Genomic DNA, 22990 nt, shown 5'->3' with positions numbered 1-22990 from the left:
GGCCTAACAATCCGGTGACAGCGTGGGATCTGCGTGATCGCCCTGGTGTAATTCCTGGCAAACAGCCCGTGCTGCCACATATGTAAAAGATCGAAGAAAATAAACAGACGAATAACATTATAAAAGGGGGAATTTTTTTCTATTTTCAAGTACATTATGTGCTAAAATGAATGGAGTCCTCGTACGTCTATGTGGGTGACAACTAAAACACAATACTGCGGCCTGGCGGCTGGGACCAGTAGTTACTGACAACCCTCCTCCCCCAGGAGCTACAGCCGCACAGCCGAGCTTTCTGCTGAACTACATTTCCCGTCGTCCCCGGGTGACGTCACTTTCCACGTGACCGGAGCCGTGCAATCGCTTTCTCTGTTACAGCACTCGCTGCGTTGCTTTTGTAAGACGCTCAGGAGCAGGGTCCGAGGAAAGGCGAGGGCCCTGCAGAGCACAGAGGGGCCCCTGGCCGTGGGTAAGAGCTGGGGTACGGGTAGCAGGGCGGAGGCGGCCGGCAACAGTGGGTGAGATATAACGGAACTGTGCGGGACTGGCGGAGCGGTTTCAGGGACAGGAAGTGACGTCAGGAGGCGCCTGTGCTTCTGCCCTAGGGCTGATGTATGGAGAAGGAAGAGGGCTCCTCTGTGTCCTGCGGCCCCTGGGGCCCTCCCCTCCGTCTCCTGGCCCCCTCCCCTCCGTCCCCTGGGGCCCTCCCCTCCGTCTCCAGGCCCCCGGGGCCCTCCCCTCCGTCTCCTGGCCCCCTCCCCTCCGTCTCCAGGCCCCTGGGGCCCTCCCCTCCGTCTCCAGGCCCCCGGGGCCCTCCCCTCCGTCTCCTGGCCCCCTCCCCTCCGTCTCCTGGCCCCCTCCCCTCCGTCTCCTGGCCCCTGGGGCCCTCCCCTCCGTTTCCAGGCCCCCGGGGCCCTCCCCTCCGTCTCCAGGCCCCTGGGGCCGTCCCCTGGGGCCCTCCCCTCCGTGTCCTGGCCCCCTCTCCTCTGGCCCCTGGGGCCCTCTGTCTCCTGGGGCCCTCCCCTCCGTGTCCTGGCCCCCTCTCCTCTGGCCCCTGGGGCCCTCTGTCTCCTGGGGCCCTCCCCTCCATGTCCTGGCCCCCTCTCCTCTGGCCCCTGGGGCCCTCTGTCTCCTGGGGCCCTCTCCTGGCCCCTGGGGCCCTCCCCTCCGTCTCCTGGCCCCTGGGTCCCTCTCCTCCATCTCCTGGCCCCCTCTCATCTGGCCCCAGGGGCCCTCCTGTAGTTTCCCCCAGTTATGTACATATTATGTCTCAGTGACTGACCCAGACGATGGGTGATAGGAGCAGGCAGTATACACCCCGGCCGGGGCCATAGTTGCTGTATTGCAGGAGCGGCGTTGTGATGGTTGCTATCGATAACACAATTTGGCTGTTGGTGGCACAGCCAGAACCAGTGGTCATGGTGTAAAGGGCAGTGCTGAGTGTGTGGCGCCTTGCTGTATGAGTGCCGGATGCAGGAGCTGTACAAGCAGATTCACATGTACAAACTGCACAGCCCAAACCAGCCAGCGGTGTCCTGTCCGGAGCGCCGCAGCCTCCCGGGCACACTGATGCCATGTGTTGGGGTTACAAGATCCATGACCTCCTCTGACGTCACAGTTCATACTTGGACCGTGACTACCAGTTGTGTGAAAACGGCCTTTAAAGGAATTTTCTGGCCTTAGGCTGCAAGTCTGCTGTCACACTATGTCTGCACGCTGTGAGGATTTCCTGGGATCAGTGGTCATGTGACCGTGAGTACTCGATTTGCATATTTCTGACCACATTCCGACTAGCTTATCCAGACTCACTCAATACTCTTGCATTGAGAAAGGCTGTGTCCCTCTAGTCGGCATGTATGCAAATCACATATTTGTGGTCACGCTCCCTCCCCACATAGACTAACTGCAAATTTGTAGCTGAAGACCAGACAACCCCTTTAACCCCATTGCAACCTATGACGTATAGGTACATCATAGATCGCTTCCCTTTTTTTCATTCTGTACCCACATCTTTTCTGCCACATGATGGCTAATTTGATCTGCTGTCATGTGCCCCTAACAGCCACAGGTGGAATCATGATCCACCCGCGGCTGTTGACTAGAGTTGAGCTAATTTCCCGTTTATTCGGGAAGCTATAGCGCTTACAGAATAAGCTGAAGAGGGAACCCAGATACGTGGTGCATCGGCTGATCAGAGCTGCATGTGTCGTGGTTGTGTCACTGTCACAGCACATGTATGGAGAGCCCAACAAGCCGCCTCTCCATGCATGTGCTGTGACAGTCACAGAGCCGCGACACATGCAGCTGCGGAGCCGATCAGCCGCTTCTCCACGTATCTGGGTTCCCTCTGCAGCTTATTCTGTAAGCGCTATAGCTTCCCGAATAAGCGGGGACCCGAAGAAATTCGCTCAACTCTACTGTTGACATGTTACATGCCACTGTCAATCTCTGATACTGGCATATAACATGGACAACGCCGCTCATCAGCGGCCATCACATGATCTTGAGGTACTGATGGGTTGGCATCACAACCAGAGGTCTACAGGAGAATGCCGATTTGCAGTGAGCGTCACAACATGGCCGGCGCTCCTAGCAGATGATCGATTCTGCTACACATAGAAGGTCTGAAGCCCTGCTATGCATAGCACAAGCAATCAGACCATCGCAGCTTCTAGTCTCCTAAAAAGACTATTGAAGAAAGTGAAAAGTGTAAAATATATAATATATATATATATTATATGTGTGTTCAAATTGCCCTCCTTTTGCCCCTATCAAAAGTATAAAAAGAATTAATCCAATCAAAATCAAATCATAGATCGTATCTATACCAAAATGGTATCAATAAAATCATCAGCTCGGCAGACAAAAAATAAGCCCTCACCTGACCCCGGATTACAAAAAATGGAGACGCTACAGGTCTTGGAAAATGCCACTTTTTTTTGTTGTTGCAAACTTTATTTTTTATTTTTTCACTACTTAAATAAAAATTGACCTAGACATGTTTGGTATCTGCAAACTCATAAAGACAGGTCAGATTTAGCATTTAGTGAACATGGGGAAAAAAGAAAAAAAAAAATTTGGAATTGCACATTTTTTTTTTAATTTCACCACACCTGGATTTTTTTCTTGTTTTCCACTACACTATGTACACTATATAGTAAAACCAATGATGTCGTTCAAAAGTAAAACCCGTTCCTCAAAAACCAGCCCTCACATGGCCATATTGACTGAAAAATAAAAAAAAGTTATGGCTCCGGAAAGAAGGGGAGTGAAAAACAAAAATGAAAAATCCCAAGGTTGAGAAGGGGTTAAGCGGTATCCCCATCTCAAGGATATGCCGTCGGTGGGGGACCAACTGCCCAAACCCCCACTAACTCTAATGATGAGGGGCTTTAGGTCTGTGCGGTCTGCAATGCTATTCAAGTCTATGGAGCCGAGTTGTGTGGGCAGGACATAGGGTATTATTGACGATGAAGCCCCTTTATTATTAGGGTTGTGGGGGTCCTATAGTATATCTGAAGGATATGTCATCACAGTGGGAAATAGATTAATATCTGTGGACCGAGTGGATTCCCCCTGCCTTCAATAAATATCCATATTTTATAAATAAAAGGGTTTTTTCAGAAACGTGCCCTGGTGGGTCATCTTTCAGGATAAGCTGTCCCCCTATGATAACCAGTACAAGGGGCCATAGGATGGTATATATCCCGGCATATTGAAGGATTTTTGCAGTTCTCCCCACTGTGCCCCGCATTGTGATTTTTCTTGTTTTCTTTAGTTTTCAGTGCCAGGTATATAGATGATTGGACTGAACTGTACAGGAAAGTTTCTTGTAAATATAAGACAGCCCTTAACCCCTTCCCGACCCATGACGCCACGTAGGCGTCATGAAAGTCGGTGCCAATCCGACCCATGACGCCTATGCGGCGTCATGGAAAGATCGCGTCCCTGCAGATCGGGTGAAAGGGTTAACTCCCATTTCACCCGATCTGCAGGGACAGGGAGAGTGGTAGTTTAGCCCAGGGGGGGTGGCTTCACCCCCTCGTGGCTACGATCGCTCTGATTGGCTGTTGAAAGTGAAACTGCCAATCAGAGCGATTTGTAATATTTCACCTATTATAACGGGTGAAATATTACAATCCAGCCATGGCCGATGCTGAAATATCATCGGCCATGGCTGGAAATACTAGTGTGCCCCCACCCCACCCCACCGATCGCCCCCCCAGCCCTCCGATCTGGCCGGTACACTGCTCTGGCTCCCCTCCGTCCAGTGCTCCGCTCCCCCCCGTGCTCCAATCACCCCCCCGTGCTCCAATCACCCCCCCTGCACTCCGATCCACCCCCCCCCGGTGCTCCGTTCCACCCCCCCCCCCCGTGCTCCATTCCAGCCCCCCCGTGCTCCATTCCAGCCCCCCCGTGCTCCGTTCCACCCCTCCCGCACTCCGATTTCCCCCCCCCGTGCTCCGATCCCCCCCCCCCGTGGTCCCCCCCCCACCCCATCATACTTACCGATCCAGCCGGGGTCCCGTCCGTCTTCTCCCTGGGCGCCGCCATCTTCCAAAATGGCGGGCGCATGCGCAGTGCGCCCGCCGAATCTGCCGGCCGGCAGATTCGTTCCAAAGTGCATTTTGATCACTGAGATAGATTATATCTCAGTGATCAAAATAAAAAAAATAATAAATGACCCCCCCCCCCCTTTGTCACCCCCATAGGTAGGGACAATAAAAAAATAAAGAAATTTTTTTTTCCACTAATGTTAGAATAGGGTTAGAGTTAGGGGTAGGGGTAGGGTTAGGGCTAGGGTTAGGGTTTCGGTATGTGCACACGTATTCTGGTCCTCTGCGGATTTTTCCGCTGCGGATTTGATAAATCCGCAGTGCTAAACCGCTGCAGATTTATGGCGGATTTACCGCGGTTTTTCTGCGCATTTCACTGCGGTTTTACAACTGCGATTTTCTATTTGAGCAGTTGTAAAACCGCTGCGGAATCCGCACAAAGAAGTGACATGCTGCGGAATGTAAACCGCTGCGTTTCCTTGCAGTTTTTCTGCAGCATGTGTACAGCGATTTTTGTTTCCCGTAGGTTTACATTGAACTGTAAACTCATGGGAAACTGCTGCGGATCCGCAGCGTTTTCCGCAGCGTGTGCACATACCTTTAGAATTAGGCTATGTGCACACGGTGCGGATTTGGCTGCGGATTCGCAGCAGTGTTCCATCAGGTTTACAGTACCATGTAAACATATGAAAAACCAAATCCGCTGTGCCCATGGTGCGGAAAATACCGCGCGGAAACGCTGCGTTGTATTTTCCGCAGCATGTCAATTCTTTGTGCGGATTCCGCAGCGTTTTACACCTGTTCCTCAATAGGAATCCACAGGTGAAATCCGCACAAAAAACACTGGAAATCCGCGGAAAATCCGCAGGTAAAACGCAGTGCCTTTTACCCGCGGATTTTTCAAAAATGGTGCGAAAATATCTCACACGAATCCGCAACGTGGGCACATAGCCTTAGGGCTAGGGTTGGGTTGGAATTAGGGTTGTGGTTAGGGTTAGGGGTGTGTTGGGGTTAGGGTTGTGGTTAGGGGTGTGTTGCGGTTAGGGTTGTGTTTAGGGTTATGGCTACAGTTGGGATTAGGGTTAGGGGTGTGTTGGGGTTAGTGTTGGAGGTAGAATTGAGGGGTTACCACTGTTTAGGCACATCAGGGGTCTCCAAACGCAACATGGCGCCACCATTGATTCCAGCCAATCTCGTATTCAAAAAGTCAAATGGTGCTCCCTCACTTCCGAGCCCTGACGTGTGCCCAAACAGTGGTTTACCCCCACATATGGGGTACCAGCATACTCAGGACAAACTGCGCAACAATTACTGGGGTCCAATTTCTCCTGTTACCCTTGTGAATCAAAAAAAATGCTTGCTAAAACATCATTTTTGAGGAAAGAAAAATGATTTTTTATTTTCACGGCTCTGCGTTGTAAACGTCTGTGAAGCACTTGGGGGTTCAAAGTGCTCACCACATATCTAGATAAGTTCCTTGGGGGGTCTAATTTCTAAAATGGGGTCACTTGTGGGGGTTTCTACTGTTTAGGCACACCAGGGGCTCTGCAAACGCAATGTGACGCCCGCAGACCATTCCATCAAAGTCTGCATTTCAAAAGTCACTACTTCCCTTCTGAGCCCCGACGTGTGCCCAAACAGTGGTTTACCCCCACTCATGGGGTATCAGCGTACTCAGGAGAAACTGGACAACAACTTTTGGGGTCCAATTTCTCCTGTAACCCTTGGGAAAATAAAAAATTCTGGGCTAAATAATTATTTTTGAGGAAAGAAAACGTATTTATTATTTTCACGGCTCTGGATTATAAACTTCTATGAAGCACTTGGGTGTTCAAAGTGCTCACCACACATCTAGATAAGTTCCTTTGGGGGTCTAGTTTCCAAAATGCGGTCACTTGTGGGGGGTTTCTACTGTTAAGCCACATCAGGGGCTCTGCAAACGCAACGTGACGCCCACAGAGCATTCCATCAAAGTCTGCATTTCAAAACGTCACTACTTCACTTCCGAGCCCCGGCATGTGCCCAAACAGTGATTTACCCCCACATATGGGGTATCATCGTACTCAGGAGAAACTGGACAAAAACTTTTGGGGTCAAATTTCTCCTGTTACCCTTGGGAAAATAAAAAATTGCAGGCTAAAAGATCATTTTTGAGAAAATAATTTTTTTTTTTTTTTTCATGGCTCTGCGTTATAAACTTCTGTGAAGCACTTGGGGGTTCAAAGTCCTCACCACACATCTAGATTAGTTCCTTTGGGGGTCTAGTTTCCAAAATGGTGTCATTTCTGGGGGATCTCCAATGTTTAGGCACACAGGGGCTCTCCAAACGTGACAAGGTGTCCGCTAATGATTGGAGCTAATTTTCCATTTAAAAAGCCAAATGGCGTGCCATCCCTTCCGAGCCCTGCCGTGCGCCCAAACAGTGGTTTACCCCCACATATTGGGTATCTGCGTACTCAGGACAAACAGGACAACAATATTTGGGGTCCAATTTCTCCTATTATCCTTGGCAAAATAGGAAATTCCAGGCTAAAAAATCATTTTTGAGGAAAGAAAAATTATTTTTTATTTTCATGGCTCTGCGTTATAAACTTCTGTGAAGCACCTGGGGGTTTAAAGTGCTCAATATGCATCTAGATAAGTTCCTTGGGGGGTCTAGTTTCCAAAATGGGGTCACTTGTGGGGGAGCTCCAATGTTTAGGCACACAGGGGCTCTCCAAACGCGACATGGTGTCCGCTAACAATTGGAGCTAATTTTCCATTCAAAAAGTCAAATGGCGCGCCTTCCCTTCCGAGCCCTGCCGAGTGCCCAAACAGTGGTTTACCCCCATATATGAGGTATCGACGTACTCGGGAGAAATTGCCCAACAAATTTTATGATCCATTTTACCCTACTGCCCATGTGAAAATGAAAAAATTGAGGCGAAAAGAATTTTTTTGTGAAAAAAAAGTACTTTTTCATTTTTACAGATCAATTTGTGAAGCACCTGAGGGTTTAAAGTGCTCACTAGGCATCTAAATAAGTTCCTTGGGGGGTCTAGTTTCCAAAATGGGGTCACTTGTGGGGGAGCGCCAATGTTTAGGCACACAGGAGCTCTCCAAACGCGACATGGTGTCCGCTAACGATGGAAATAATTTTTCATTCAAAAAGTCAAATGGCGCTCCTTCCCTTCCGAGCCTTACCATGTGCCCAAACAGTGGTTTACCCCCACATGTGAGGTATTGGTGTACTCAGGAGAAATTGCCCAACACATTTTAGGATCCATTTTATCCTGTTGCCCATGTGAAAATGAAAAAATTGAGGCTAAAAGAATTTTTTTGTGAAAAAAAAGTACTTTTTCATTTTTACGGATTAATTTGTGAAGCACCTGGGGGTTCAAAGTGCTCACTATGCATCTAGATAAGTTCCTTGGGGCGTCTAGTTTCCAAAATGGGGTCACTTGTGGGGGAGCTCCAATTTTTAGGCACACGGGGGCTCTCCAAACGTGACATGGTGTCCGCTAAAGAGTGGAGCCAATTTTTGATTCAAAAAGTCAAATGGCGCTCCTTCCCTTCCAAGCCCTGCCGTGCGCCCAAACAGTGGTTTACCCCCACATATGAGGTATCAGCGTACTCAGGACAAATTGGACAACAACTTTCGTGGTTCAGTTTCTCCTTTTACCATTGGGAAAATAAAAAAATTGTTGCTAAAAGATAATTTTTGTGACTAAAAAGTTAAATGTTCATTTTTTCCTTCCATGTTGCTTCTGCTGCTGTGAAGCACCTGAAGGGTTAATAAACTTCTTGAATGTGGTTTTGAGTACCTTGAGGGGTGCAGTTTTTAGAATGGTGTCACTTTTGGGTATTTTCAGCCATATAGACCCCTCAAACTGACTTCAAATGTGAGGTGGTCCCTAAAAAAAATGGTTTTGTAAATTTCGTTGTAAAAATGACAAATCGCTGGTCAAATTTTAACCCTTATAACTTCCTAACAAAAAAAAATTTTGTTTCCAAAATTGTGCTGATGTAAAGTAAACATGTGGGAAATGTTATTTATTAACTATTTTGTGTCACATATCTCTCTGGTTTAACAGAATAAAAATTCAAAATGTGAAAATTGCGAAATTTTCAAAATTTTCGCCAAATTTCCGTTTTTATCACAAATAAACGCAGAATTTATTGACCTAAATTTACCACTAACATGAAGCCCAATATGTCACGAAAAAACAATCTCAGAACCGCTAGGATCCGTTGAAGCGTTCCTGAGTTATTACCTCATAAAGGGACACTGGTCAGAATTGCAAAAAACGGCAAGGTCTTTAAGGTCAAAATAGGCTGGGTCATGAAGGGGTTAAAGGGTTATTCCCATTGTACAAATCCTCAGAAAATATGCTGAATTGCTGATCTGTGGGGTCCCTGGATGGCCAAGTTCAGCGCTTGGCTATTTCCAACGCTTCCCTAGAGAATGAGTGAAGCAGAAATGTGCTAGTCGGACCACCGATCCTTTCAGACGTGGTTCTACAGAGCTCCAGTCTCAGGATCGGTTGGACCCCCCCACTGATCAATAAATTATCCTTTCTCTTCTGGAAAGTTGCTAACCTCTATATGTAGGAATAAGCCTTTCATGATGTATTGAAGCTTTCAGGATGGGTACGCTAATGTCACTGATCCATCCTGCTGACATTGGCCAATGTATCATTACTGCTGCCCTAGGAGAAGTGTCTGACAGCTTCTGTTGTATTTAGGAAACTTTTCTTTACAGTGGGTTCACAATCCATTCTTAGGTATTTTAGAAAAATATTTAGAATTGAGAGTCCTCAGTGGTTGATACCTTGAGGACTCTCAATACTAAATATTTTTCAATCTACTGGCTAACACGGTACCAAGATATATATCTTTCCTGTAGGTATTTTAGGAAATGATGGATTATCTAAATGTGATTGTTTTGTCATTTTAGGGTATATATCGATATGGAACCAAGTCCAGGCAAACCAAAAGTCCCTGATTTTCTCTCTAACCTGGGAAAACCTACCCTACGAGGTGTTCGGAAATGCCCGCACTGTGGTACTTACAATGGGACCCGTGGCCTGAGCTGCAAGAACAAGAGCTGTGGCACCGTCTTCCGTTGTCGGAACAACAAGCCTCCTCCTCGAGATGCCGTGAAGCTTCTTACCGGATCTGATATGCAGATATTCTCAGTGAGGCAAAGGGACCGTGGTCCTGATCACAGATGCCTGGTGGTCCTGGGTATTTCTGAGACCACCATACAGACTGCAGAGGGGACAATCATTACCCAGATCAGCTCTGGGCGCTGTTTTGCTCCGTCTTGTCTCAAAGCTGCAGTTCGAGGGGTGGTAGAGAATCAGTGCCAGCACATTAAGCAGGCAGTGACCTGTCACACTGAAGCGGAGCCGCTGCCGCTGAAAAGCTCGGTGCTGAATGCTATGCAGATGCCAACAGAAATTAAGCAGGATATCTGGGTGCTCGCTAGTGAGTGCATGGGGCCATTGGTTCAGAGGGTGAACAAATCTGTCCTGGTGGTGCGGTGCAAGCCGAGCCCACAGAACAGCCTTGGCTACATCCATGTGTACTTCACCCAAAAAACTGGCACGCAGAAAGGCGCCAACCACCTGTTTCATTGTTCCTGTGAAACCCAGAAAACGGCCAAAGCCACATCGTCAAAGGGTGAGAATGAGGAGAAGTGTGTGCACTTCTACACCTGCCTGGGGGCTTTTGCCAGTGATGATACCCTTACTGAGGAATTCACCGAATATTTCTACATTATGTCTGAAGGTAAGGGACTAGTATAGAATGAAGGACATTGATGACAACTCGTTAGCAGTGGTGTCACTACATGTGTCGGCGGGCTGAGGAGATGACAAAGCCAGCAGCAAGCTCTGATCACATCCGTTTTACCTCTTAAACACCATTGTCACTTCTCACGGCTACCGGCGGCTCGCTGCATAACATCACAGGGTGCCGATGATTGTTAGGGCAGCCAGTGGCCTTTAGAAGGTTGTGCGTTTGCCATGTTTGAACTCCTGTGAAGCCAGACTTATATTTTTTCACATTTCTTTAGTTTTTGTTAATTAGTCCCTTTAAGGGACCCAATATTCTGTTCAGTTGTCTGACAGACTGTAGTACTACAGAGTAATGGATATGCAATCAAGCTATCGCAGGAACAGGTTCCTTACTTAAAAGTGTAAAAAATAGATTAAATAAAAATGTAAATTGCCCTTCCCCATTTTTAAACAAATGTAAATGACAAAATGTAAAAAAAATAAAACAAAAAGAATCGGTCACCGTTTTTTTTGTCATTTAATTTGAGATCAGCATAATATAGAGACAGAGACCCTGATTCCAGCGATGGGTCACTCACTGGGCTGCTTGTTGAAGGTTCGATAAAATCACTGTTTTATCAGCAGGAGATATCACTAGAGGACTATAAAAACTGCTGCCATGTAGTCCTCAATATTCATGAGCTCTGAATAACCCTGTCCCCACCACGTCACTGTTTGGCAGCTTTCTGCCTATGCATAGTGTACCCAGATAGCTGCTAATCAGTGATGTGGGCGGGGTGACAGAGAGCTCAGCATTGAGAGAACTGCAGGTAAAACTATGATTTTATCAAAATGACAGCAAGCAGCCCAACAAGTGACACATCACTGGAATCAGGGTCTCTCCCCTACATTATGCTGCTGTCAAATGAAGTAGCAAAAACCTGGTGACAGATTCCTCTTAACATATTTCATATTGCTGCTTGCATATTTGCCTAAACTAATGAAATACAAAAGTAAATATCAAAATGGAACAATAATTGAAACCCCAGATTTGTCTTTGTTCTTTAATCAAAACAACTTATGCACCCCAAATTAAAATTGATAAATCCCCGTGCCCTTCCATAGTTAAGACAGAAAAATCTAAAAGTTGCACGTCTGGGAAAATGGCGATGAATTGACCCAGTTTGTCTCTGATGACCAGTCCCAGGCAGGTCTTCTGCGGCTTCTCCCTGCCCGCTCTATGTGTGTGTAAGTAGAGACCTGTCAGCTCAGGTAGTGGGGTGGGGAGAAGCTGCCAGGGACCCCCATTAGACTGGTCATCCCACACATGGTCCACGCATGGCTTTTCAAAGTTTCCTCCGAAGCACCAGAGCCTATTGGGACAAAATGTATAAGCTTTGGTCTGATTCATGCTGCTCGTGGTTCGGGCCGTACGAGTCCGATTTATTTATTTTACTAATTTATATAGCAACATGAATTCCACAGCCCTGTACAGATGTCACCATCACTGTCCCCACTGGGGCTCACAATCTAAATTCCCTATCAGTATGTCTTTAGAGTGTGGGAGGAAACCAGTGGAAGAACAAACAAGCTCCAGATGTTGTCCTTGGTGGGATTTTAACCCAGGACCTCATTGCTGCAAATCAACAGTGCTATCCAGTGAGCCCCACTTCACATTATCCCTTTAAAAAGGGGCCATCTTGAGACAAGTCATGTGCAGTGATATTTCTGTGCCGTGAAGGTATTTTTATTAGATATCTGTCAATGAATGATTTGATCACTGATGCCAGCAAGGAAGGGGCAGCGGAGATCAGTAAAGCGCAGTGGAATCTTATTCTGTATTTTCATTTGTGGCAGAAATACAGTACACAGCAAAAGTTTAGACACACTTTCTCATTTAAAGATTTTTCCGTATTTGACTATGAAAATTGTACATTCACACTGAAGGCATCAAGACTATGAATTAACACATGTGGAATTATATACTTAACAAAAAAGTGTGAAACAGAAATTATGTCTTATATTCTAGGTTCTTCAAAGTAGCCACCTTTTGCTTTGATGACTGCTTTGCACATTCTTGGCATTCTCTTGATGAGCTTCAAGAGGTAGTCACCGGGAATGGTTTTCACTTCACAGGTGTGCCCTGTCAGGTTTAATAAGTGGGATTTCTTGCCTTATAAATGCAGAAGTCTGGTGGATACACAGCTGATAGTCCTACTGAATAGACAGTTAGAATTTGTATTATGGCAAGATAAAAGCAGCTAAGTAAACAAAAATGAGTGGCCATCATTACTTTAAGAAATGAAGGTCAGTCAGTCCGAAAAATTGGGCAAACTTTGAAAGTGTCCCCAAGTGCAGTGGCAAAAACCATCAAGCGCTACAGAGAAACCGGCTCACATGAGGAAAGGAAGACCAAGAGTCACCTCTGCTTCTGAGTTTATCCGAGTCACCAGCCTGCATGTTAACAGCAGCTCAGATTAGAGACCAGGTCAATGCCACACAGAGTTCTAGCAGTAGACACATCTCTACAACAACTGTTAAGAGGAGACTTTGTGCAGCAGGCCTTCATGGTAAAATAGCTGCTAGGAAACCACTGCTAAGGACAGGCAACAAGCAGAAGAGACTTGTTTGGGCTAAAGAACACAAGGAATGGACATTAGACCAGTGGAAATCTGTGCTTTGGTCTGATGAGTCCAAATTTGAGATCTTTGGTTCCAACCACCATGTCTTTGTGCGACGCAGAAAAGTTGAACGGATGGACTCTACATGCCTGGTTCCCACCGTGAAGCATGGAGGGGGAGGTGTGATGGTGTGGGGGTGCTTTGCTGGTGACATTGTTGAGGATTTAATCAAAATTGAAGGCATACTGAACCAGCATGGCTACCACAGCATCTTGCAGCGGCATGCTATTCCATCCGGTTTGCGTTTAGTTGGACCATCATTTATTTTTCAACAGGACAATGACCCCAAACACACCTCCAAGCTGTGTAATGGCTATTTGACCAAGAGGAAGAGTGATGGGGAGCTACGCCAGATGACCTGGCCTCCACAGTCACCAGACTTGAACCCAATCGAGATGGTTTGGGATGAGCTGGACCGCAGAGTGAAGGCAAAAGGGCCAAGTGCTAAGCATCTCTGGGAACTCTCAAGATTGTTGGAAGACCATTCCCGGGGACTACCTCTTGAAGCTCATCAAGAGAATGCCAAGAGTGTGAAAAGCAGTCATCAAAGCAAAAGGTGGCTACTTTGAAGAACCTAGAATATAAGACATAATTTCAGTTGTTTCACACTTTTTTGTTAAGTATATAATTCCACATGTGTTAATTCATAGTTTTGATGCCTTCAGTGTGAATGTACAATTTTCATAGTCATGAAAATACAGAAAAATCTTTAAATGAGAAGGTGTGTCCAAACTTTTGGTCTTTACTGTATGATTCATTTGAATGTTGCTGTGTTACTCAGTACTCGGTGCAGGAGCGTAGGGGCCCTGTCTGGTGGGGGCCGCGGCCCTGTCTGGTGGCCGAGTTGGGGCCATGGCCCTGTCTGGTGGCCGAGTTGGGGCCATGTCTCCAGATTACTTTACCACTAAGCAGTACACTAGGTTTTCTTAGTAGCTGCTCCCCCCAGTGTTTAAAAGTTGAAAATATCAACTGTTTAGATTATTTTTAACATTTTATACCATTAAAAAATAGTAATTTTTGTTTTAAATGAAAAAGATTAATAGTTTGCATGTTTCAGTGGTTGAAGACATATTTTTTTTTCCATCACATTCCCTTTAAGCTACAGCTGCAGTCCGGTGAAATAATTGATGTCGCATGTGGCGTAACACACCTCTATAGATTTTAGTTTTAACTATTGAGCTATCACTGTGAAGCCCAGGCCACATTAATTGTACTGCTCACTATTTCCTCCTTGTAAATCCTCAGGAATAAAAGAGATCACAGTGTTAGAGACGGACAATAAGATGGATACTGTAGAGACCGTGGTGCAGATACATGAAGAATACTCGCCAATGCTCAAACCCAAGAAACCAAGAAATGAGGAGTCTCCAGGTAAAGATACTACACACCTCAGAAGTCCTCTGTGTACAATGTGGGGCCATGTGCATAAGCGGATTCTTCAAGCTGCGCAAAAGAAAATGAGATGCAAATATTAAAGGCATAAATGACAACAAGTGGTGAGTTATTGGTGGCTGACACCGGGGACCGCAGCATGTAGCCTTCACTCCAGCCACCCTTGTGCTCACTCTTAGCATCACTGCTATTGGTTATGTGTCGCAGGCGGCTTTTGTTTGGAAGTCGCTCACTTTTTTTTTTATGTATATACAGCGCTAATAAAAATGAATTAAAAGAAGCTGCAGCAACAAAGCTGCCACACAAACAACGGAAGATACACTAAAGAAGGTGCGTCAGGGAAAACGGTGACTAAATAGATGTCATGTGCACATAGTGACACAAATGTTTGGGCACCCATGAGCAAAATTACTGTTATTGTGAACAGTTAAGCAAGTTGAAGATGAAATGATCTCTACGGCTACTTTCACACTAGCGTCGGTACAGGGCCGTCGCCATGCGTCGGCCCCACGTGATTAGTGGAAGCGCGATGTGCACGAAACAGCTGTCATCCTACATTCAGCACGTTCTCCCTGAATTTACTGCACATGTCTTAATAAAGATAAGCATTGTTCGTCAGGCCTGGTGAGTGCAAGCCGTTTTTTTCTTCTATTTTTGGACTGTTATTTTGAGGTCTAGCCCCAAATTTTCAAATATGTTCAGATCAGGGGACAGTGAGGGCCATTGTAAAACCTTCAGTTTGGTTGGCGAGATGTTCTTTTCCTGAAATTCTGTGCTCTTTTTTTTCTCCACACAGACCTTTGTGGCCAAAGAGTTCTATTTTAACCTCATCGGTCCACCGGACTTGTTTCAAAAATGCATCAGGTTTGTTTAGATATTCTTTTGCATACTTTGACACTGAATTTTATGTTGAGGAGGCAGGAGAGGTTTCTTCTGATGACTCTTCCATGAAGGCAATATTTGTGCAGGTGTCTCTGAACAGTAGAACAATGTGCCACAACTTCAGGGTCTGTTAAATCTTTCTGAAGGTCTTTTGCAGTCAAATGGGAGTTCGGATTTGCTTCTCCAGCAATCCTACAAGCAACTCTCACTGAAATTTTTCTTGGTCTTCCAGACTTTATCTTGATCTCCACTCTTCCTGGTAACTGCCAATTCTTTATTACATTTCGAACTCAGGAAAGGGCAACTTGAAAACGCTTTGCTATCTTCTTATAGACTTCTCCTGCTTTGTGGGCCTCCACCATTTTCATTTTCAGAGAGCCAGGCTGTTGCTTAGAAGAACCCATGGCTGATGTTTTTTGGCACAAGGTTAGAGGAGGTTGGGTTTTTATGAAGCTGAGAAATTTGCATTACCTGGCCTTTCCTAATGGTATTGAACAAGCCATAACCCTAACAGGCTAGTTAAGATCTGAAACATTGGTCAAAGTTATCTGATCACACAAATCTCCAAGGGGCCCAAACCTTTTCATTGGCACATTTTTCCTTTTTGTAATTTTTAAAATGGAAAAAAATGTCATCTTTAACTTTAGGTCTTTTAGAAATCATTACATCTTCATCTTGCTTAACTGTTCACAATAACAGTAATTTTGATCAACAGTGCCCAAACTTTTACATGCTGTTGTACTCTTACTGGATTTTGTCGCCAAATTAAGGGAAACCGATCATCTGTTTATTGCCACCATTTTTCAGCATTGATATCACCTGTGGTTACAAATCAACTGGGAGAAGCTTAGAAAAAGTCAGAGAAGAGTCAGACTCTGTGTTAGAAAAGCTTGCTAATAGATTCTCAGTTGACTCATTCTACATCCAGCAATGGACAACTATACAGGTATGGAAGGCAAACTGCAAAATTACAATTTCTTTATCGCTTCATTGGGGGACACCTGAAACTATGGGTGTGTATGCTGCTGCCACTAGGAGGCTGACACGATGCCCAAAAAATAGTTCCTCCCCAGCAGTGCACACTCAACCGATTGGCACCAAGTTTATCAGTTTAGCTTGGTGTCAGTAGAAGGCAGACACGGGTCTTCTACCTCAGTTTTCTGCTTTTTAGAGTACTATTTTCCCTTCGCTATTTCAGAAGGTCTTTCTATCCCTTGAGGGGAAGCAGTGTGAATAGTCACTCTGTTATAGCACATAGAGACAGAGAGTACGGCGTGGACTGACACCCCGTATCCTCATCTGTCTGTCCAGCAGGACCCCAGCCTCTAACACACTGGATGTGTTCAGGTGATCTAAAGATTGGTCTTGACCCACCACTCCTGCCTGCTCGCCCACCAGAGCCAAACTGCGTCAGGAGGTACAGACATCCCGCAATCTGGTTAGGTTTAGACATTGTTCTTACATCTGAAACCTCTTCAGAGATGACGAGGTGCCCCCTTTTTTTCCATAGGTTTTACCCACCTCTGATATTGTCATCAGCAGACGCTATGGCTGAAGCTCCAGCCTTATAGACTATCTGGGCAGATCCCAGGAGCAGAAGAAGATTTAACGGAGGCGATGAGAGTGTACAGGATATTATGTACTCGCAGGATCCACTAGACTGGGGCTCTTTATTAGCTATCAATGTGCATATGTGTGGGGCTCTTTATTGGGGGTTATTATTGTGTACCTTTGTTTGTTTTTTTCTATACTGACCATCATGCCCTCTCTTCACCTGCTTTTTCCGTCCTTCGTGCCTCTCGCCCCTCCTGCACCGGCCTCTCTTCATACTGAAGGCCCCGGCTTCTGTGCGGTCTAGCCGCCACGCTCGGCTCTGCCACCTCATTCCTTCCTTGTCACTTCGCTTTTATCACAACTGCTGTGGCAACACCTCCCGTTGCGCGGGAAACTGCATGCCCTTTTCTCTCAGGAGGCCCACCTCTTCCTCCCTGCGGTCACCATTTTCCATCATTCGGACTCAGCATCACAGGAGCCTCTCCAGCCAGCCCTTCTGACCCCTCATCACCATAGAACCCTAGGATCATCTTGCGGGACCACAACACTCCTCTGGGTAAGCTCTGCTCTGCAGACTGACGCTCTTCTCAGCATCAGCCCTTTTTAGGTCTCCTAACCTTTGGCATTTGTTAGTGAGACTGCCCCTTTTCTATCTTGCTTAATTCTAGGAGAGCATTCTCTTCCTTCTGCCTCTTACTCTTGTTCAACGCTTTATTTTTTCTTCTTAAAAATGCAGACTCCCTTTAGGTCAATCTTCTCCCATCTCTCAGGATTGCAGCAATAGCAATTCCTCTGTCTTTACCGCCCAGGAGTCATTTACCGTTCCCAGAGAGAGTGTTCCCCTGGTCCCAGAATGGGCATCTTCTCTTTTTCAGTTTGTTGCGGATCTTTCCAAGGTGTCCCAGACCCTGGTATCCGTGCTTGACAGAATACTTGTCCCATAACCCAACCTTACGTTCTTCTATGGATACCGGCAATGGTCGTAAGAGTCCTAGGCAGGTGAGCCGCTCCAATTCCTCTTTCTCTCCATTGTCCACTGGCCCTTTTTCGTCTTCCCCAGATGCTCCAGCGGTATTGGAGTCGGACTCTGGTTCCGAAGCTGATTCGGGCCTGAACTTACCAGGCCTCTAACATGAGAGACATGGTGGAGAGTCTTATTGCAGCGGTCAACCAGACCCTTATTATTAAGGATGCCCTCTTCAGAGCCCTCCGCTCAAAGGAATCCTTCAGGTGGTCAAGACTAACTCCTAGAGTTTTTGCTCCCTATAAAGAATTTGAGGGGGTCCTTTCAAGAGAAAGGGAACGTCTCACCAGACGCTTCTAGAAAGGGAAGAGGCTTGGTATTTTGTATCCGTTTGCCTCAGATGTTACAGAAAATTGGACCTTCTCTCCATCAGTAGACTCCTAGTTTCCAGACTGTCCACTTACATGGTCCTTCCCATTTTGGACGGGGCATCGCTAAAGGACCCCAATGACAGACTCATGGAGTCATTTGCCAAGTCAGCCTTTGAAGCAGCAGGTTCCTCCTTATGGCCTGCCATTGCCACCACGTAGATGCATGAGTTAAGCATTCTATGGACCAGTGGTCTAGTGGTCCTGCCTTACCTCGACGATATCCTCTTCAAAGACCCATCCTTCTCTATAACCCAGGAAAGCCTGTACATCACTCTCGACACCCTGTCTCAACTCGGCTGGATAGTCAACAGGTCAAAATCTTGTCTTGTCCCTACTCAGCGCCTGATTTTTCTGGGCATGCTGTTCAACACCCTTCAGGTGAGGGTCTTTCTCCCCGAGGCAAAGAGAGCAGCTCTCCAGCGATGGGAGGGGTTTGCTGTCTTCAGGCCCCTCAGTCTCCGTTCTTTTTCTTGGCCATGGCAGTTTTCGGTAGGATGATGGCGGTTGCATAGGCAAATCCCTTCGCTCCGTTTCGCCACAGGCACCTTCAACAGACCATCCTGTACCAATGGGAACAGGTTTATTCTCTCCTTGGATTGTCCAATCCGGAGCTCATCCAAAATCGGGGTGTCCCTAAACTGGTTGCTGCCCCACCTCAATTCGTCGGAGCTGTCTTCCGCAATCTCACAGTCCAGGGTCGTTGGACACCGGAGGAGTCTTTGCTGCCAATCAACATTTTCGAGATCAGAGCCCCTCTTCTATCCCACCTCCACTGGCAGGACCTTCTCAGGGGTCTACCAGTTCGAGTCTAGACCGACAGTACCACAGCTGTAGCTTAAGTCAACCTCCAGGGAGGAACTATTGAGTCCTCTGGCCATGGCCGAAGTTTCCAAGATTCTTCTCTGGGCAGAGAAAAAGGTTTCTGCTGTATCGGAAGTGCACATCCATGACTTAGACAATTGGGCTGCCGACTGCACATCCATGACTTAGACAATTGGACTGCTGACTTTCTGAGACGCGTGAGTAATGGTCTCTACAACAGGGCGTCATCCATCAGATTTTTACCGGTGGGTCACTCCAGGAGTGGATCTCATGGCGTCTCAAATGAACATAAATGCACCGCAGTTCGTCTCCAGGTCCCGTGATCCTCTTGCGGTGGGCATTGACGCTCTGGCGATTCCCTGGTCACGGTTCATGCTTCCCTTACCTGTTTGCGCCGCTTCCCATTCTTCCCAGCATTTTGAGGAAAATCAAAGTAGGAGGATTCCGGTCATTTTGATGGCACCGGATTTGCCCAGGAGGGCCTGTTATACAGAGGTCATCAATCTGCTCACAGACCCACCTTTTGAGACTCCCAGACAGACCTGATCTTTTTCTCAGGGTCCCATCTGCCACTGGAATTCTCGGACACTCGATTTGACGGCTTGGCTTTTGAAACCGCGGTTTTAAGAGTGTCCATGTTCTCAGACCGAGTGATTCAATCTTCCGAGCTTGGATCACCATCGTCTCGAGTCTACTATTGGACTTGGAAAGCCTTTTTCCGTTGGTGTGAGTTTAATCACATCGTGCCTATGGTCTTCTCTCTTACTTCTATTCTGGCCTTCCTGCAAGCAGGATTAGATGCAGGGCTTGCTCTCAGCTCGCTGAAGGCCCATGTCTCAGCGCTTTTTCTTTTCCGAAAGAACTTCGGTTCTCATCCAAGAGCATGAAGCTTTCTTCAGGGAATGGCCAATGCGGCTCCTCCATATCATCTGCCAGTGGATCCCTGGGACATCAACCTGGTTCTCGAAGCTCTTAAGAGTTCTCCCTTTGAACTGCTCAGAGAAGTCTCTCTGTCTTTACTATCTTGGAAAGTGGCCTTTCTCGTGGCCATTACTTTCATCAGGCAGATTATGGAGCTGACAGGGCTTTCTTGTCATTCCCCCTTCCTTATTCTGCATCAGGATAAGGTAGTTTTGTGACCTGTTCCTTCTTTTCTTCCCAAGGTAGTTTTTGCCTTTTATCTCAATGATGACATGTTTCTCCCCTCTGTCCCTTTCCGGTTCATCCCTTGGAACGTTGTTGGACCTGATCAGGGCATTTGTATTTTCCTTTCCAGAACCGCCCCCTTCCAGAGGACGGATTCTCTTTGTTGTCCCTGAAGGTTGTCGTAGAGGCCTTCCGACGTCCAAGGCTGCAATTTTTCTCTGGATATGGGCGGCCATCTTGGAGGCGTATTAGGTTAAGAAAAGAATGCGTGCCCCCTTGGAATTGAGGCCCACTGTACTTGAGGGGCGGGTGCCTCCTGGGCCGTTTGCCATCAGGCATCTGCCGTACAGCTTTGCAAAGCTTCAACATGGTTTTCTGTTTACACATTCGCCAAGTTCTATAGGGTTCTTACCTACGCCTCAGCAGATGTCGGCCTAGGTAGAAGAATGTTGCAAGCGGCAGTGGCTAGATCTCTGACCTGAATGGAGTTTGTACTGTTTTCCTTCCTAGGGACTGCTTTGGGACTTCCCATGGTTTCCTGTGTCCCCCAATTAAGCGATAGAGAAAACAGGATTTTTTGGTTACTCACCATAAAAACTGTTTCTTGGAACCTTCATTGGAGGACACGACACCCTCCCCTGTTTGAAAACTGTGTTGATTCTTTCTATTTCAGCAGTTTGATTTTGAGGTATATCTTTGCTTTACATGTTGCTTCTCCTACTGCTGTCTCACTGATTAACTTGGTATCAGTCAGTGGGGTGAACACTGGGGAGGAGATAAAAAAAAATTTTGTGCATAGTGTCAGCCTCCTAGTGGCTGCAGCACACCTCCATGTTTTCCTGTGTCCCCCAATGAAGGCTCCAAGAAACAGGGTGAGGAACCAAAAATCCATTTTCTCCTTTGCCTCATTGGGGGACACAGGACCATGGGTGTTATGCTGCCTGCCACTAGGAGGACACTAAGAAAACTTGAACAAAATTAGAAAGCTGTGCCATATATAATGCTCTGCACCATTGATTATTGCCCCATAGATGCTCCATATAAAGCTGTGCAATATAGAATGCTGCTGCAATAAAAAAAAAAAATGATATACTCCCCTCTCTTGCTTGCAGCTCCTCAGCGTCCTGTCTCGGCGTCTCTCCGCACTGACTGTTCAGGCAGAGGGCGGCACACACTAGTACGTCATCGCACCCGCTGACCTGAACAGTCAGAGCAAGAGGACGGGAAGACGGAGCGGTGCCCGGCGTGTGGAATGTGGACAGGTAACTATGACATACTTACCTGCTCCCGGCATCCCTGGCTCCTTATCCTGGACAGCTGGTCTCCAGGTTCCGCAGCCTCTTCCTCTGTCAGCGGTCACCGTTACCGCTCATTAGAGGAATGATTATGCGGCTCCACCCCTATGGGAGTGGAGTCCATATTCATAACTTTAATGAGCGGTCCCACATGACCGCTGAACAGGGGAAGAGCTGCGGCACCGAAGACCGTGGGACAGGCAGGGGGAGCGCCGGGACTAGGTGAGTATGCGACAGTCCTCTCTCCCTTTCACCCGCCAACCCCACCGCCGATCATGACTCGAGTATAAGCCGAGAGGGGCACTTTCAGCCCAAAAATTTTGGGCTGAAAATCTCGGCTCATAATCGAGTATATACGGTACTTTTCTGTAAATTTTTATTTTTTAATTAATGGAGTGAATGGGGAGACGGATCCTTTCAAGGTTCCGATCTCCCCCAAATCATCAACAGGCGAGAACGCGGAGTGTCGCCGCCTCGTACCCTCTCCTGCGACGTGGGATGCCATGCCTGAGCTCACTTCAGGGGCGACGGTTCCTTCGGGTCCCGATCTCCCCACAACAGCATCAGGCGACCACATGGAGTGTCGCCTCCATGTATCCTCTCCTGGAGCCAGGCCTACAGCCGTACATTCTGCCCAATACAGAGACCCCTACTATGGTGTCCGTGCAGCCCCCACTGCATCACCACTGACAGAAAGTGGGTGATGGAAGGGGGCAGTCTGTCCCTCTCCACCCTATCAAAAAGGGATGGTGGATTGAGTGGTCTAAGAGGCACAGCACCCTTTTGGCTCTGCTACATCTGCGCTGCAGCATCTGATCGAGAGTAAGCGCAGCGTCCAGCGGCGGCAGGAGGGCTCTCAGGCGCAGTGAAGGTCCTGGCCCCTGTCCGGTGTCACGTATGTCCGGCGGCATTTTCGCCACTCCCGCGTTCCCCTCTCATTGCGCGTTGGCTGGCACCGAAAATTTAGTCCCCGGCTTCTGGCTGGACTGGGCCGCGGTTCCCTCTTACTCCGCCCACGGCCCAAAAATTGAGTCCCCGGCTTCTGCCAGGGCTAGGCCCGACTGCCCTTAATTCAACCCACAGGGGCGGTCCTCTCTGTGCTTCAGGCGCTTCTCATACCACTGTAATCTCGGCAACCATCTTGGACACCGACCTTGGGGGCACAAGACACTGGGTAAGCTACAAAACTGCGCTTAACCCCTTCTCTGCAGTACACTACCACTTTCTGCGCAGCCTGTGATCTGACATGCGTCCAGGAGCCCTCCAACAATGCCGACCCTAGTGGACCTAGTCCCCCAAAGGGGGCTATGTCTCTGGCACAGTCTATGTCTTCTCTGGTCCAGGCAATAGAGTCTCTCTGGGCCCCCAGTCTATGTTTTCTCTGGTCCAGGCAATAGAGTCTCTCTGGGACCCCTCCTCAAGTCAGGGCGCCCTTCTACCTGGCACGGAAAGCTTCCCTTCTGTACGGGAACAGTCAGCCAGCAGAGGTCGTTCCCAGCAACATCCCCACA

At 47.5% G+C, this 22990-nt stretch overlaps 1 protein-coding gene across 1 annotated transcript in view; it reads left to right on the top strand.

The window, feature by feature from the left end:
• Positions 1–320: 320 nt before the first annotated feature.
• C4H2orf42 (chromosome 4 C2orf42 homolog) overlaps positions 321–22990 on the top strand; it is a 48602-nt gene continuing 25932 nt past the window's right edge. Inside the window, exons 1-3 of the mRNA XM_069766539.1 lie at positions 321–466; positions 9490–10325; positions 14239–14364. Coding sequence (XP_069622640.1) covers positions 9503–10325; positions 14239–14364 — 949 coding nt within the window. The 5' untranslated portion in view covers positions 321–466; positions 9490–9502. The remainder of the gene's footprint in view (positions 467–9489; positions 10326–14238; positions 14365–22990) is intronic.

This window comes from Ranitomeya imitator, chromosome 4 (genome assembly GCF_032444005.1).
Source record: "Ranitomeya imitator isolate aRanImi1 chromosome 4, aRanImi1.pri, whole genome shotgun sequence".
NCBI classification, from domain to species: Eukaryota; Metazoa; Chordata; class Amphibia; order Anura; family Dendrobatidae; genus Ranitomeya; species Ranitomeya imitator.
This window is presented reverse-complemented; position numbering and strand designations above follow the sequence as displayed.